Source organism: Lampris incognitus, chromosome 19 (assembly GCF_029633865.1).
Source record: "Lampris incognitus isolate fLamInc1 chromosome 19, fLamInc1.hap2, whole genome shotgun sequence".
In the NCBI taxonomy this organism is placed as follows: domain Eukaryota; kingdom Metazoa; phylum Chordata; class Actinopteri; order Lampriformes; family Lampridae; genus Lampris; species Lampris incognitus.
In genome coordinates this window covers 38,518,499-38,535,741 of record NC_079229.1, presented here as the reverse complement: position 1 = coordinate 38,535,741, position 17,243 = coordinate 38,518,499, and the positions used below count along the sequence as shown (strand labels likewise).

At 47.9% G+C, this 17,243-nt stretch overlaps 1 protein-coding gene across 1 annotated transcript in view; it reads right to left on the bottom strand.

The window, feature by feature from the left end:
• Window positions 1–17,243, bottom strand: part of kmt2ca (lysine (K)-specific methyltransferase 2Ca) — a 267,487-nt gene that overhangs the window by 118,331 nt on the left and 131,913 nt on the right. Inside the window, exons 29-34 of the mRNA XM_056299264.1 lie at window positions 16,861–16,914; window positions 16,644–16,732; window positions 16,328–16,523; window positions 15,995–16,072; window positions 3,701–3,844; window positions 2,855–2,887 (exon numbers count right to left, since the gene is read on the bottom strand). Of these exons, the coding sequence (XP_056155239.1) occupies window positions 2,855–2,887; window positions 3,701–3,844; window positions 15,995–16,072; window positions 16,328–16,523; window positions 16,644–16,732; window positions 16,861–16,914 (594 nt within the window). The remainder of the gene's footprint in view (window positions 1–2,854; window positions 2,888–3,700; window positions 3,845–15,994; window positions 16,073–16,327; window positions 16,524–16,643; window positions 16,733–16,860; window positions 16,915–17,243) is intronic.

Here is a 17,243-nt window from a genome sequence, read left to right as displayed (position 1 = left end):
AGCTGCTGGTGTTACAGCAGTGAGAGCTGCTGGTGGTACAGCAGTGATAGCTGCTGGTGGTGGTGCAGCAGTGAGAGCTGCTGCTGGTACAGCAGTGAGAGCTGCTGGTGGTACAGCAGTGAGAGCTGCTGGTGGTACAGCAGTGAGAGCTGCTGGTAGTGCAGCAGTGAGAGCTGCTGGTGGTACTGAGAACTGCTGGTGGTACAGCAGTGAGAGCTGCTGGTGGTACAGCAGTGAGAGCTGCTGGTGGTACAGCAGTGATAGCTGCTGGTGGTACTGAGAACTGCTGGTGGTACAGCAGTGAGAACTGCTGCTGGTGGTGCAGCAGTGAGAGCTGCTGCTGGTACAGCAGTGAGAGCTGCTGGTGGTACAGCAGTGAGAGCTGCTGGTGGTACAGCAGTGAGAGCTGCTGGTAGTGCAGAAGTGAGAGCTGCTGGTGGTACTGAGAACTGCTGGTGGTACAGCAGTGAGAGCTGCTGGTGGTGCAGCAGTGAGAACTGCTGGTGGTACAGCAGTGAGAACTGCTGGTGGTACAGCAGTGAGAGCTGCTGGTGGTGCAGCAGTGAGAGCTGCTGGTGGTGCAGCAGTGAGAACTGCTGGTGGTACAGCAGTGAGAGCTGCTGGTGGTACTGAGAACTGCTGGTGGTACAGCAGTTAGAGCTGCTGGTGGTGCAGTACTGAGAGCTGCTGGTGGTACAGCAGTGAGAGCTGGTGGTGGTGCAGTATCGAGAGCTGCTGGTGGTACAGCAGTGAGAGCTGGTGGTGGTGCAGCAGTGAGAGCTGCTGGTTGTACTGAGAGCTGCCATTGGTACAGCAGTGAGAGCTGCTGGTGGTGCAGTACTGAGAGCTGCTGGTGTTGCAGCAATGAGAGCTGCTGGTGGTACTGAGAGTTGCTGGTGGTGCAGCAGTGAGAGCTGCTGGTGGTACTGAGAGTTGCTGGTGGTGCAGCAGTGAGAGCTGCTGGTGGTACTGAGAGCTGCTGGTGGTACAGCAGTGAGAGCTGCTGGTGGTGCAGTCCTGAGAGCTGCTGATGGTGCAGCAGTGAGAGCTGCTGGTGGTGCAGTACTGAGAGCTGCTGATAGTGCAGCAGTGAGAGCTGCTGGTGTCACAGCAGTGAGAGCTGCTGGTGGTGCAGCAGTGAGAGCTGTTGGTGGTACTGAGAGCTGCTGATGGTGCAGCAGTGAGAGCTGCTGGTGGTGCAGTACTGAGAGCTGCTGATGGTACAGCAGTGAGAGCTGGTGGTGGTGCAGCAGTGAGAGCTGCTGGTTGTACTGAGAGCTGCCATTGGTACAGCAGTGAGAGCTGCTGGTGGTGCAGTATCGAGAGCTGGTGGTGGTACAGCAGTGAGAGCTGGTGGTGGTGCAGCAGTGAGAGCTGCTGGTTGTACTGAGAGCTGCCATTGGTACAGCAGTGAGAGCTGCTGGTGGTACTGAGAGCTGCTGATGGTACAGCAGTGAGAGCTGCTGGTGGTGCAGTACTGAGAGCTGCTGGTGTTGCAGCAATGAGAGCTGCTGGTGGTACTGAGAGTTGCTGTTGGTGCAGCAGTGAGAGCTGCTGGTGGTACTGAGAGCTGCTGGTGGTACAGCAGTGAGAGCTGCTGGTGGTGCAGTCCTGAGAGCTGCTGATGGTGCAGCAGTGAGAGCTGCTGGTGGTGCAGTACTGAGAGCTGCTGATGGTGCAGCAGTGAGAGCTGCTGGTGTCACAGCAGTGAGAGCTGCTGGTGGTGCAGCAGTGAGAGCTGCTGGTGGTACTGAGAGCTGCTGATGGTGCAGCAGTGAGAGCTGCTGGTGTCACAGCAGTGAGAGCTGCTGGTGGTGCAGCAGTGAGAGCTGCTGGTGGTGCAGTACTGAGAGCTGCTGGTGGTACAGCAGTGAGAGCTGCTGGTGGTGCAGTATCGAGAGCTGCTGGTGGTACAGCAGTGAGAGCTGGTGGTGGTGCAGTATCGAGAGCTGCTGGTGGTACAGCAGTGAGAGCTGGTGGTGGTGCAGTATCGAGAGCTGCTGGTGGTACAGCAGTGAGAGCTGGTGGTGGTGCAGCAGTGAGAGCTGCTGGTTGTACTGAGAGCTGCCATTGGTACAGCAGTGAGAGCTGCTGGTGGTACTGAGAGCTGCTGATGGTACAGCACTGAGAACTGCTGGTGGTGCAGTATCGAGAGCTGCTGATGGTGCAGCAGTGAGAGCTGCTGGTGTCACAGCAGTGAGAGCTGCTGGTGGTGCAGCAGTGAGAGCTGCTGGTGGTGCAGTCCTGAGAGCTGCTGATGGTGCAGCAGTGAGAGCTGCTGGTGGTGCAGTACTGAGAGCTGCTGATGGTGCAGCAGTGAGAGCTGCTGGTGTCACAGCAGTGAGAGCTGCTGGTGGTGCAGCAGTGAGAGCTGCTGGTGGTACTGAGAGCTGCTGATGGTGCAGCAGTGAGAGCTGCTGGTGTCACAGCAGTGAGAGCTGCTGGTGGTGCAGCAGTGAGAGCTGCTGGTGGTGCAGTCCTGAGAGCTGCTGATGGTGCAGCAGTGAGAGCTGCTGGTGGTGCAGTACTGAGAGCTGCTGATGGTGCAGCAGTGAGAGCTGCTGGTGTCACAGCAGTGAGAGCTGCTGGTGGTGCAGCAGTGAGAGCTGCTGGTGGTACTGAGAGCTGCTGATGGTGCAGCAGTGAGAGCTGCTGGTGTCACAGCAGTGAGAGCTGCTGATGGTGCAGCAGTGAGAGCTGCTGGTGGTACAGCAGTGAGAGCTGCTGATGGTGCAGCAGTGAGAGCTGCTGGTGGTGCAGTACTGAGAGATGCTGGTGGTACAGCAGTGAGAGCTGCTGGTGCATTATGTGAGGTGACAACATCCAAAAAGTGTGTGTTTCTATGTTAGTGTACCTGGGATCTTGTAGAGTTTACCAAGAATGGCACCTAAAGAGAAGAGAACAGGGAATCAGTCAAGTCAAGTTTATTTATACAGCACATTTAAAACAACCACAGTTGAAACAAAGTGCTGCACAAGCTTAAAATACAATATAAAATAAGTAACACATATGAATATAAAAATACATGTAAAAGTAAAATAAAGGAATTAAAATGTAAACAATAAAACACAAGAGTAAAAGTATATTTCCACAATAAAATCACGGTGTCAAGCTCAACTTGAATTGAATGCCAGCAAGAAGAGGTAGGTAGGTCTTTAACCAAGATTTAAAAGTCTCTAGGGTCTGAGCAGATCTTATGTGTGTTGGTAAGTTGTTCCAGAGATCAGGGGCAGCAACTGCAAAGGCTCTGTCACCCCTATTCTTAAGCCTGGATCTGGGAACATGTAAGAGCATCTGGTTTGCTGACCTGAGTGCTCTGACTGCTGTATGATAATATATTAGCTAGGATAAATAAGATGGTGCCAGCCCATTTAACGACTTGAAAACAAGTAATAAAATCTTAAACTGGATCCTAAAACAGACAGGAAGCCAATGAAGGGAGGCAGTACAGGTGTTACATGATCACGTAACGCCTGGTGATCACGTGTGTGTGTGTGTGTGTGTGTGTGTGTGTGTGTGTGTGTGTGTGTGTGTTTTCAAGATGAAAACACACACACACACACACACAGACACACACACACTCCTCTGGATCTGACTGATTGTGTTCTCAAATACATTATCCCATTCTTCACAAGTAGAAGTCATGATACATTTCTTTAGGTTAAAGGTCATTAGGCTCAAGGTCATCAGTTAAACTCACCATCAGTCACCATCTTGTCCAGCTCAGGGCTCAGGATAGCGTCCAGTGGCTCTTCCTGTGCCACCCTATGGCCATACCCACCACTTCCTCTTGGTTCAGAGCTCAATGACGGGTCTTCTGCCATGGAGCCCAGATCCAGGCCAGCTTTACACACCCACACACACACACACGAGACAGAGAGAGAGAGAGAGAGAGAGAGAGAGAGAGAGAGAGAGAGAGAGAGAGAGAGAGAGAGAGAGGGAGGGAGAGGGAGAGGGAGAGAGAGAGAGAGAGAGAGAGAGAGGGAGGGAGAGGGGGAGGGAGAGGGAGAGGGAGAGAGAGGGGGGAGAGGGAGACAAAGAGAGCGAGAGACAGAGAGAGGGAGAGAGAGAGGGAGAATAAACACATAGGAGAGAAAACAGGAAGGAGATCAGGAGGAGTAGAAGAGAAAAAGGAGACGAGAGGAAACAAGAAGAGAGGAGGAGGAGGAGGAGGAGGAGAGAGGGAGAGAGTTAGGGTCTGCTGTGTTATGTTATGTTGTAGATGATGCTCTGCTTTAGACCAGTCTGTCTCCCAGCATACTTTCTCCATTTTAACAACTCCTCTGCTACAAGCTGCACATACAGACAGACAGACAGACAGACAGACAGACAGACAGACAGACGAGTCGATGGACAACCAACACTTTCAACACCAGTAAACCTCGAGAGGAAACCAGCTCTGAAACAGACGAGCGTTAAATCCTCCAACACACAAAAAACAAAAACAGCAGGACATGAGACTCCTCCTAAACACTAGCTGTCTAGAAAAGCAAAAGAAGAAGAAGCAGCGGTGGTTATTTCAAAGAAGAAGCAGAAGTGATCTGGAAGAAGGGGAAAAAGAAGAAGAGGTCGTTACTGAGAAGAAGAGGCAGCAGTGTGAGGATGAAGCAGCAGAACTGATGTACAGAAGAATAAAAAGCAAACCAAAGCGATCAGTTTCTACTGGCAGCAATGTTGGCTCCACAGCCCAGCAGCCTGGTTGTTGCTTAGTAACCAGAGTTTGTATACCAGCTGATGTTCATACTGCTGATGTTACCACGACAATGTTCTGGCGGACGCAGCTCAATCTGGACCGACTGTGAGTGCATCTGGCTCTGCTCTCCTGAGATCTGAACAGCACTGGGATTTACTTCATTTTCCATCATGATGGAAGAGCGCCCTCCTTACTCCCTGCTGTCAGCGAAGAGCGCCCTCCTTACTCCCTGCTGTCAGCAAAGAGAACCTCCTTACTCCCTGCTGTCAGCGAAGAGCCCCCTCCTTACTCCCTGCTGTCAGCGAAGAGCGCCCTCCTTACTCCCTGCTGTCAGCGAAGAGAACCTCCTTACTCCCTGCTGTCAGCGAAGAGCACCCTCCTTACTCCCTGCTGTCAGCGAAGAGCGCCCTCCTTACTCCCTGCTGTCAGCAAAGAGAACCTCCTTACTCCCTGCTGTCAGCGAAGAGCACCCTCCTTACTCCCTGCTGTCAGCGAAGAGAACCTCCTTACTCCCTGCTGTCAGCGAAGAGAACCTCCTTACTCCCTGCTGTCAGCGAAGAGCACCCTCCTTACTCCCTGCTGTCAGCGAAGAGCGCCCTCCTTACTCCCTGCTGTCAGCGAAGAGAACCTCCTTACTCCCTGCTGTCAGCGAAGAGCACCCTCCTTACTCCCTGCTGTCAGCGAAGAGAACCTCCTTACTCCCTGCTGTCAGCGAAGAGCACCTCCTTACTCCCTGCTGTCAGCGAAGAGAACCTCCTTACTCCCTGCTGTCAGCGAAGAGCGCCCTCCTTACTCCCTGCTGTCAGCGAAGAGAACCTCCTTACTCCCTGCTGTCAGCGAAGAGAACCTCTTTACTCCCTGCTGTCAGCGAAGAGAACCTCTTTACTCCCTGCTGTCAGCGAAGAGCACCTCCTTACTCCCTGCTGTCAGCGAAGAGCGCCCTCCTTACTCCCTGCTGTCAGCGAAGAGCGCCCTCCTTACTCCCTGCTGTCAGCGAAGAGCACCCTCCTTACTCCCTGCTGTCAGCGAAGAGAACCTCCTTACTCCCTGCTGTCAGCGAAGAGCGCCCTCCTTACTCCCTGCTGTCAGCGAAGAGAACCTCCTTACTCCCTGCTGTCAGCGAAGAGCGCCCTCCTTACTCCCTGCTGTCAGCGAAGAGAACCTCCTTACTCCCTGCTGTCAGCGAAGAGAACCTCCTTACTCCCTGCTGTCAGCGAAGAGCACCCTCCTTACTCCCTGCTGTCAGCGAAGAGAACCTCCTTACTCCCTGCTGTCAGCGAAGAGAACCTCCTTACTCCCTGCAGTCAGCGACGGCTCAGTGTTGCTCAAATGAGAGCGGGGCTGTTTTACTGTCAGGACTCTGCTGCAAGTGGACCCCCGACTAAACCAAGCTGACGAACATGTTGAGAAGGGAGCATCCTTCATCGCGTAGACAGACCCAGAGCAGACAACTATCATCTGCAAGCTGTGTCACATGACCTTCATCACAAGTCTTGTGTCTACGTAGCTCACCAGTTACAACATTTATTCTTTGTTAAAAGGGAAACTAGCACAACTGAAACTGACATCTGAAGTGAGTACAAAAAGATAACACGTGGGGGCGTCCAGGTAGTGTGGTGGTCTACTCCATTGCCTACCAACATGGGGATCACCAGTTCGATCCCCGTGTTACCTCTGGCTTGGTTGGGCATCCCTAGAGAAACAAGTGGCCATGTCTGCAGGTGAGAAGCCAGATGTGGGTATGTGTCCTGGTCACTCCACTAGCGCCTCCTCTGGTCGGTCGGGGTGCCTGTTCGCAAGGGAGGGGGTACTGGGGGGAATAGCGGGATCCTCCCAGGTGCTACGTACCCCTGGTGAAACTCTTCACTGTCAGGTGAACAGAAACGGCTGGTGACTCCACATGTATGGCAGGAGACTTGTGGTAGTCTGCAGCCCTCCTGGATCAGCAGACGGGGTGGAGCAGCAACAGCTCGCAAGAGTGGGGTAATTGGCCAAGTACAATTGGGGAGAAAAGGGGGGGGGGATTCTTAGAGAAATAATAAAAAAAAAGATAACATGTTACATGCTTTGGTATCTTCACTGTAAAGCAGCAGATAATTCACTCCCACCAGGATTACCCTGGGATACTTCTCAGTACTACAGGGGACTCAGCATGTTGGTGAACATTCCTACCAGGATTACCCTGGGATACTTCTCAGTACTACAGGGGACTCAGTATGTTGGTGAACATTCCTACCAGGATTACCCTGGGATACTTCTCAGTACTACAGGGGACTCAGCATGTTGGTGAACATTCCTACCAGGATTACCCTGGGATACTTCTCAGTACTACAGGGGACTCAGCATGTTGGTGAACATTCCCACCAGGATTACCCTGGGATACTTCTCAGTACTACAGGGGACTCAGTATGTTGGTGAACATTCCCACCAGGATTACCCTGGGATACTTCTCAGTACTACAGGGGACTCAGCATGTTGGTGAACACTCCCACCAGGATTACCCTGGGATACTTCTCAGTACTACAGGGGACTCAGCATGTTGGTGAACACTCCCACCAGGATTACCCTGGGATACTTCTCAGTACTACAGGGGACTCAGCATGTTGGTGAACACTCCCACCAGGATTACCCTGGGATACTTCTCAGTACTACAGGGGACTCAGCATGTTGGTGAACATTCCCACCAGGATTACCCTGGGATACTTCTCAGTACTACAGGGGACTCAGCATGTTGGTGAACATTCCCACCAGGATTACCCTGGGATACTTCTCAGTACTACAGGGGACTCAGCATGTTGGTGAACATTCCCACCAGGATTACCCTGGGATACTTCTCAGTACTACAGGGGACTCAGTATGTTGGTGAACATTCCTACCAGGATTACCCTGGGATACTTCTCAGTACTACAGGGGACTCAGTATGTTGGTGAACACTCCCACCAGGATTACCCTGGGATACTTCTCAGTACTACAGGGGACTCAGCATGTTGGTGAACATTCCCACCAGGATTACCCTGGGATACTTCTCAGTACTACAGGGGACTCAGTATGTTGGTGAACACTCCCACCAGGATTACCCTGGGATACTTCTCAGTACTACAGGGGACTCAGCATGTTGGTGAACACTCCCACCAGGATTACCCTGGGATACTTCTCAGTACTACAGGGGACTCAGCATGTTGGTGAACACTCCCACCAGGATTACCCTGGGATACTTCTCAGTACTACAGGGGACTCAGCATGTTGGTGAACATTCCCACCAGGATTACTCTGGGATACTTCTCAGTACTACAGGGGACTCAGCATGTTGGTGAACATTCCCACCAGGATTACCCTGGGATACTTCTCAGTACTACAGGGGACTCAGTATGTTGGTGAACACTCCCACCAGGATTACCCTGGGATACTTCTCAGTACTACAGGGGACTCAGTATGTTGGTGAACACTCCCACCAGGATTACCCTGGGATACTTCTCAGTACTACAGGGGACTCAGTATGTTGGTGAACACTCCCACCAGGATTACCCTGGGATACTTCTCAGTACTACAGGGGACTCAGCATGTTGGTGAACACTCCCACCAGGATTACCCTGGGATACTTCTCAGTACTACAGGGGACTCAGCATGTTGGTGAACATTCCCACCAGGATTACCCTGGGATACTTCTCAGTACTACAGGGGACTCAGCATGTTGGTGAACATTCCCACCAGGATTACCCTGGGATACTTCTCAGTACTACAGGGGACTCAGCATGTTGGTGAACACTCCCACCAGGATTACCCTGGGATACTTCTCAGTACTACAGGGGACTCAGCATGTTGGTGAACATTCCCACCAGGATTACCCTGGGATACTTCTCAGTACTACAGGGGACTCAGCATGTTGGTGAACATTCCCACCAGGATTACCCTGGGATACTTCTCAGTACTACAGGGGACTCAGTATGTTGGTGAACATTCCCACCAGGATTACCCTGGGATACTTCTCAGTACTACAGGGGACTCAGCATGTTGGTGAACACTCCCACCAGGATTACCCTGGGATACTTCTCAGTACTACAGGGGACTCAGTATGTTGGTGAACATTCCCATCAGGATTACCCTGGGATACTTCTCAGTACTACAGGGGACTCAGTATGTTGGTGAACATTCCTACCAGGATTACCCTGGGATACTTCTCAGTACTACAGGGGACTCAGTATGTTGGTGAACATTCCCATCAGGATTACCCTGGGATACTTCTCAGTACTACAGGGGACTCAGCATGTTGGTGAACACTCCCACCAGGATTACCCTGGGATACTTCTCAGTACTACAGGGGACTCAGTATGTTGGTGAACATTCCCACCAGGATTACCCTGGCATACTTCTCAGTACTACAGGGGACTCAGCATGTTGGTGAACACTCCCATCAGGATTACCCTGGGATACTTCTCAGTACTACAGGGGACTCAGTATGTTGGTGAACATTCCCACCAGGATTACCCTGGGATACTTCTCAGTACTACAGGGGACTCAGTATGTTGGTGAACACTCCAACCAGGATTACCCTTGGATACTTCTCAGTACTACAGGGGACTCAGTATGTTGGTGAACACTCCCACCAGGATTACCCTAGGATACTTCTCAGTACTACAGGGGACTCAGCATGTTGGTGAACACTCCCACCAGGATTACCCTGGGATACTTCTCAGTACTACAGGGGACTCAGTATGTTGGTGAACACTCCAACCAGGATTACCCTGGGATACTTCTCAGTACTACAGGGGACTCAGTATGTTGGTGAACATTCCCACCAGGATTACCCTGGGATACTTCTCAGTACTACAGGGGACTCAGCGAAGCTGATACCTGATGCTCTTCCATCTAATTCTCATGAGAATGCGCAACAACACCCTCAACGCAGTGAATTAGCCATGAAACATGGACTTTGTTCATGTATGGCACAACCAGTGACACAGAACCTGTGAGGCCTCCAGGCCACACTTGGAATGGCGATCCAGATGCTAAAGAGGCCATATCATGCCTTTTGTGTTTCCCTTTCCTTTAGTGTGTTCTGTAGCTGGGAGGTAAAACGTCTGCAGAGCTACAAAGCCCACAGTCCAAGCCAAAGTCCACGCCAAAGGGAGTTATTCTCTCAGACAGAAAATACTGTTGAAACGCCTCGTTTGTAGTCCAGCCTTTTCTTCCACTACTCATCTACGTCACCACGAGACACATTCATAATCCCTGCCCAGCAGCTGGGTCGGCCCGCCTTCAAACACACTTAGCTACAGCAGAGGCAGCAGGACTCAAACCAAACTAGGTAGAGCGGAGTGTTGTTCATTTATTTTATCTGATCTACCGTGTGGCGGTATGGGGTAACACTTACAACACCAACCAACAATCATTATGTACACTACAACCATTATGTACACTGCAGAACAGAGCCACCAGGACAGTTAATAATGTAGGATATGGTGAACACACCAACAAGCTGTTGTTAAAGTCAAGTGCCTGGAAGTTCTGGGCTTTAGTAGAATTTTTTTTTATGATTAATAGTTTTTTATTTTTTTCACAATAACAAAACACATATATATATACACAAGTATTTCAATTACAAATAACATGGACATTAAATCAGAATGCGATAGAAACGAAACAAACACAACCAGACCAAAAATAAATAAAAGATAGGAGAGACATCCTGAAATAAGGAAAGAGAAAAAACAACGACAAACAAAACAAACAAACAAACAAAAGAAGAAAACACATGACTGTGATGCGTGGAGTGCTTAAAAGTTGACAGCGTTGCTTGTCAACAGGTATTCTAACCAAATGTATCTCAGTTGTTTGCATTTCATGTGATATGTTACTGTTATTTTTATGAGCTGGAAACGCCATTATTCGCTCAATACATAAGAATGGTACTGCCCCCATTTCAAGTGATATTCCTCCACCTTATCAAGCCGCCTATGTAATAACTGTTCTAGGGCAGCCAGCCGACCAAGAGAAGTGTGCCACAAAGATGGCGCTGGTGTAGAGGAGGCTTTCCATTCTTGGACCACGAGTTTCCGTCCTAACATAAGGGCAGTCTGGATCCAGTCAGCAAGCGGTGGAGTCAAATCACTTAATGCAGAGGGTCACCCAAAATAAACAGACTGGAAGAGAAAGGGATGTCTAAGCCGGTAATTTTTTTTAAATCGATGTGTATAACAGACCGGAATTCCTGTATTTTTGGGCAACTCCAAAGCATGTGTACTAAAGTACCATCTTTGTCAAGACACCTCCAGCACTCTGAGCTGTCCATCAAACCCACTCTACGCAGCCTAGATGGCGTCCAGTACACTCTGTTTATAATTTTGAATTGGATCAGCCTTGTTCACAGTTCCCTTGACATTTCTTTCCCATTCCTAAGTATTCTTCCCCATTGTGCCTCTGAAAATGAAACCTTTAAATCAGTTTCCCGTGTCAAATTTAGGGTCAGTATATTGGAATCTGAGGCTGTAAGGATCATAGAGTAGTAGACAGAAGCCTCATGACCACGTCCAAAGATCTTAAGGACCCTTTCTAGAGTGTCACCACTAGATGGGGCTATTGACCGCGAGCTGAAAATTTGCACCAGCAAGTGTCTTAACTGCAAATACTTCCAAAATTGAGTGTGTGGTAAGTCGAATTCCTGCCTAAGTGCCTCAAAGGATTTTAATGTTTCTCCCTGATAGGCTTTAGTAGAATTTAACACAGCACAAATAATGTTCAAAGCAAGAAACAATCTACTACCCAGTACTATACACAAATACTCTCAGATAGAGAAGGGCAATATCGTTTGAAAGGGAAATTAAACCTCAGGAAATGATGTGTTGGTACAACTTTGACGAGCAGGAGCATTGCAATCTGTGGGGTAAAACCATGGAACAGTGTGAGCATGGAACTCAAACACAGTACAAACACTACACAGTTCAAGAAGAAGTACAAAGGTCTGATTATCAAGAGATATTGTGGTGTATGTTTTTGTAAGGTGTATAATGTTGTATTGTTTTGTATTTTAGTGGTATTGTATTGTGTTGTGGTGTACCACATCTGTTGTTTATTCTTGCTACATGTTTATTCTTGCTACATGACAATAGCATGTGTTTATTCTTGCTACATGTTTATTCTTGCTACATGACATTAGCATGTGTTTATTCTTGCTAAATGACATTAGCATGTGTTTATTCTTGCTACATGTTTATTCTTGCTACATGACAATAGCATGTGTTTATTCTTGGTACATGACATTAGCATGTGTTTATTCTTGCTAAATGACATTAGCATGTGTTTATTCTTGCTACATGTTTAATCTTGCTACATGACAATAGCATGTGTTTATTCTTGGTACATGACATTAGCATGTGTTTATTCTTGCTAAATGACATTAGCATGTGTTTATTCTTGCTACATGTTTATTCTTGCTACATGACAATAGCATGTGTTTATTCTTGCTACATGACATTGGCATGTGTTTATTCTTGCTAAATGACATTAGCATGTGTTTATTCTTGCTACATGACAATAGCATGTGTTTATTCTTGGTACATGACATTAGCATGTGTTTATTCTTGCTAAATGACATTAGCATGTGTTTATTCTTGCTACATGTTTATTCTTGCTACATGACAATAGCATGTGTTTATTCTTGGTACATGACATTAGCACATGTTTTTCATTTTCTTATTTCTCTTGTGTGTTTTGATGTGGGTTTCCCCCCCCCCCCCCAATTGCACTTGGCCAATTACCCCACTCTTCCAAGCTGTCCCGGTCGCTGCTCCACCCCCTCTGCCAATCCGGGGAGGGCTGCAGACTACCACGTCTCCTTTGACACATGTGGAGTCACTAGCCGCTTCTTTGCACCTGACAGTGAGGAGTTACAGCGGAACAGTGGGTGTTGTGAAGTCGGCCAAACTAGAGGACGGCTTTCAATTAGTTTGTTGCTCTCTAGCAAGTGAGGCCTGCCTTCTCCGCACCTGTTCATGGTGCTTAAACAAACACACGGTTCTGGCCCCAGAGCAAGGTGGTTCTGGCCTCAGAGCCAGGTGGAATCCATGTTGAATGGAGGTAGTGGGGGGGAGTTCAAGAAGACACAGCTAGCGGGATCCACTTCGACATGAAACTTAACTTGCACAGCGGGAGTCTTTCAGAGCTGCTCCATTTATATGACGAGAAACTACAAACTGAGACCACAACACATGTGCTTGGTTCACAATCAAGCAAAAGCGTACAGAAATGTAATTGAGACCTGCAGTGAGAACACAGTCATCATACATGTTGATTTTTCAGAATCCTGGAAGTGCAAATATGCCTCTAAAGTTCAAGCCTGCCACTTTGGCCAGAATTTGCCACAGCTGAATCTTCATACTGGAATGTATTATACCAAGGGTGAAAAAGCAGCATTCTGCAGTGTCAGAGTCTAATACCCCTTTCACATTGGCCAAAAAAACCCGCTAATGTCCGCCTTTGGTCAATATAAAAAGGCAGATGTTAGCGGGGGGGTTTTTGGCCAGTGTGAAGGGGGTGTATGAGACAAGATGTTGCAGCAATCTGGACATACATGGATCCACTCCTAAAAGATAGTCAGACAAAATGTCCATCGGTTACCACTGTGCACTTTTGGTCAGATGGTCCCAGTAAGCAGTATAAGAACTTTTTCCTCCTTTCTGAGGTACCACCCACACTGGGCTTCAACAGAACCACATGGAATTATTTCCCAACATCCCACGGCAAAGGTGCCTTAGAAGGCATTGGGGGAACAGTAAAAAGAACCACAGAGAACTGGTTCTGCCAGGAAATGATGTGACACATGGAACTCTTTTCTACAGCAGTTGTTTGTCAACACCGTCAGATGAAGGTTTTTGTCCTTTTTCGAAGAAATATGTTACTCTGTGTTTATATATTAAAACACCAGCTGAACTACATGCAGTGATGTCTTCTTTGCCCAAGAACATTGACTATATATGCTTAATATTACAAATGAATATAAAAAATTAAGGAATTTCGAAATTGGATGTTTCAAAATAGTGTGAAATCAGAACAAAACTGTATGCATTTTATTACTTTGTTACAGAACACCATTATTAGATACTTGAGGACTTTACACTTGTGTTGAACTGCTCAAATTCAAATATCATGCTTTCTGGTGTGTCTGACGGAGTTGACACAACGCAACTTATGAAGTGAATAAATGTAAATTTCAAAAAACCTGTTCTCTTACATGGTTTGTTAGCTTAGACCTTTGCCTATAAATATATCCATTTCAAATTAATGTAGTATTTAAAAAAAAGAGACCTAAAACATGTTTTGTCCCTTATCTCAAGAATCAGTGAGCTACATAATCTCTGTTATTTCCCGACAGCAGACGCTTTCCACTTTAGTCGACATTTTAGCGCATTTATTTATTCATTTCCTACATGTACTCTGATTGACAGGAGCATATATAGAACTTGTATATACGGCTTGTGACTGAAAGACTAAATCCACTGTTATGTAACACAATAAGCAGGTAATGAGCGTAGTAATGTTTACCAGAGACGTCCTGCTGTAACCTTGTTGCTGCGGATGTTCGTGCCGTCCACGCTCATATTCCAGACCATATTCAGGCTCGAACATGTACAGATGGATTTGAGAAGTTGCCATTTCCAATCAAGAACAAGAAATGATGTTACTTAGTAGGTTTGTAGTTTGCTTATTGAACCTCCTACACCAGTGTTCTATCAAACTCTGTTTCCCCGTTGAGATGTGTTTCCTCCTAGCCAGATGAAGGCATTCCCATGGAAACAGGAACAGGTGAGCTATGGGTTATGATTAGGTTAAGGTAGGTGTTAGGTTCAGCTTAGTTAAGTTAAGCTTAAATTGAGGTTATGGTTAATCAAGCGTCCTGGTGTTGTATCAAACTCTGGCTAGTGGGAAACGGATCTCGACAGGGAAACCGAGTTTGATACAACACCGGCAAGAGGATGAGGGGGTGCTCACAAGCACTGGGTGCTGCCCCCTCGGCAAGCTTCCGGTAGTTGGCCGATCAGAAGAAGGTGGGCTTTTAGGGAGGGACGCCTTAAAGAGAAAATAGCTAAACAGCCCATTTCAGACAGAGAATAAACTGAGGGTCTGCAAAACTGTGAATCATGCAAAGCTACTCTAGTGGGGCCCCAGAATAAAAATATAGAGCGGGAATGAGCATGACAGGGCCACTTTAAGAAATGTACCACTGCTGCATAGTGTACGGATGTTTACATGCTCCCCTCCTGTGCTTGATTCGCTGTCAACCTGTCAATCCAGGGTCTGTGGTGAAAACACAGAGTTGCTACCACTTCAGGATGTGGTGACATCACTGGTTTATAAAATCTATTTACTCAGTACAAACACCTGTAAAATGTGTCTTATTGATTTCTTGTTTATTTAATGTTTATTTGTTATTAACTGTTTATTAGTGAAAAACCATGACATGTACTGTTATTGCACAAAAATGAAAAAAAAAAAATCATGACAGAAATATTTTGGCCATATTGCCCAGTACTGCGCTGGCCTCACCAGTGGAGAGAGAGGATGAGAGGGAAGTAGTGAGGAGGTGTGACAAGAGGAAGAAGAGGTCTTGTGGAGGGAGGTGTCTTACCGAAGGGTGAGGGGTAATTCTCCAAATGGAACTGACAAATGTCAACTCCTACAAAACATGAGAACACAACGGTTTCAGAGACCGAACAACCTGCAGCGCAGCACAGGGTGGACAGACACATCTCGTTTCCTGTCAGTTGTTCGGTATGGAGACGTAAACAAAGACACACAACCAGAAAACAATGCAGTAACACAACTGATCATATGATCTACACCAACTGCAGATGGTCACACACTGGAATGGAGTTTCTGTACAAACACTCTTAATGTCCAGACACACTGATCAGACACCAGAGAACCAGTCAAACACACGTGCTTTTACAGCTCCATGTCAGGAGTCAGAGCAGGTCAGAGGTCACGTCTGTCTGACAACTGAAACCCTAATCCACCCGTTGGACCGACATGAGTCTGAACAAATGTTTAGCAGCCAGGCATCATGGGAGGCATGACTTTAAAGCACAAGAAACGATGAAGGCATGAAGACAGAAGCAGAGTGGATGGCAACGTAGGTTTGTTTGACCTTCCTGAAGAACAGACACACAGACCCAACTGCTGCTCACTGGTCAGTGGTTCTTACTGGTGAGGAAGCACTGCTTTCCACTGAATGAGTGAGCGTTATGGTGAGTTAGTCATATTTTGCGTGTTTTGTGTATGTGTGTTTGTGTGTGTGAGTGTGTGTACCTGTGTGTTCTGTGGCCAGTATGTGAGGGTCAGTGTTGAGAACATCAGATAGATCCACAAGAGTCTCCTCCACCATGGCTGGATGGTAGCACGCACAACAACATACACACACACACACACACACACACACACACGCGTGCACACACACATACACACACAAAGAAACAATCACATACCACAGCGCACACAGAGATGATGACTGATGACTATGAGGCCAAACTGGATGTAAGAATAAAGACACGTGTTTGAAGCTCACTGATTGGGAATTAGTGTTGAAGAAAGACAAGAGAGATAGAAAAAGAGAAAAGGAACAAATTAAAAGGCACCACTTACGCAGCGCTTTCTGCTTCCTGTTTGCCGTGCCGCTGACCAATGTGGTAGAAGGAAAGGGTTCCCGTAGGCTGAGGGGGGTACTTTTATTCTTACTTCCTGTCCCTGATTGGCTGTGGCAGACAGGTACAGCCTCTAGCCCCGCCTTCCTATCCAGCTGACGGCTCCTGTCGAGTAAGTCCCGCCCAAAAAACGCTTCCTGGAAGGAACGAAGACACAACCGATGAAAAACCCTGAACCTGACACACAGACAGGAAAGTACGTGTGTGTGTGTGTGTGTGTGTGTGTGTGTGTGTGTGTTATTGTGTACATTTCTTACCTGTAGGTAGGAGGGAAAGGCCTCCTCTAGTTTAGTCTTCTTCTTACGGTATCTCTTCCTGACCTTCTCCACCTGTTCAACAGGAGGCGCTGTCTCAACCCAGCGTGACACACACACACACACACACACACACACACACACACACACACACAGAATTAATCTTTACTTACAACACAGAAGGACAGAGCCAGGTAGACAGACAAACAGTGTTGTTTACCTCTGCCTGGTCCCACCTTCCCTCCGCGCTGACGCACCATGAACCCACCAATACCTGAGACAGAGAGACAGAGAGAGACAGAGAGAGACAGAGAGAGACAGAGAGAGACAGAGAGAGACAGAGACAGAGACAGAGAGAGACAGAGAGAGACAGAGAGAGACAGAGAGAGACAGAGACAGAGAGAGAGAGACACAGAGACAGAGAGAGAGAGACACAGAGACAGAGAGAGAGACACACAGAGACAGAGACAGGCAGAGAGACAGACAGAGAGACAGAGATAGAGACACAGAGACACAGAGACAGAGAGAGGAGAGGGACAGAGAGAGAAAGAGAGACAAGAGAGAGAGCGAGACAGAGAGACAGAGATTGGATTTATACCAAAA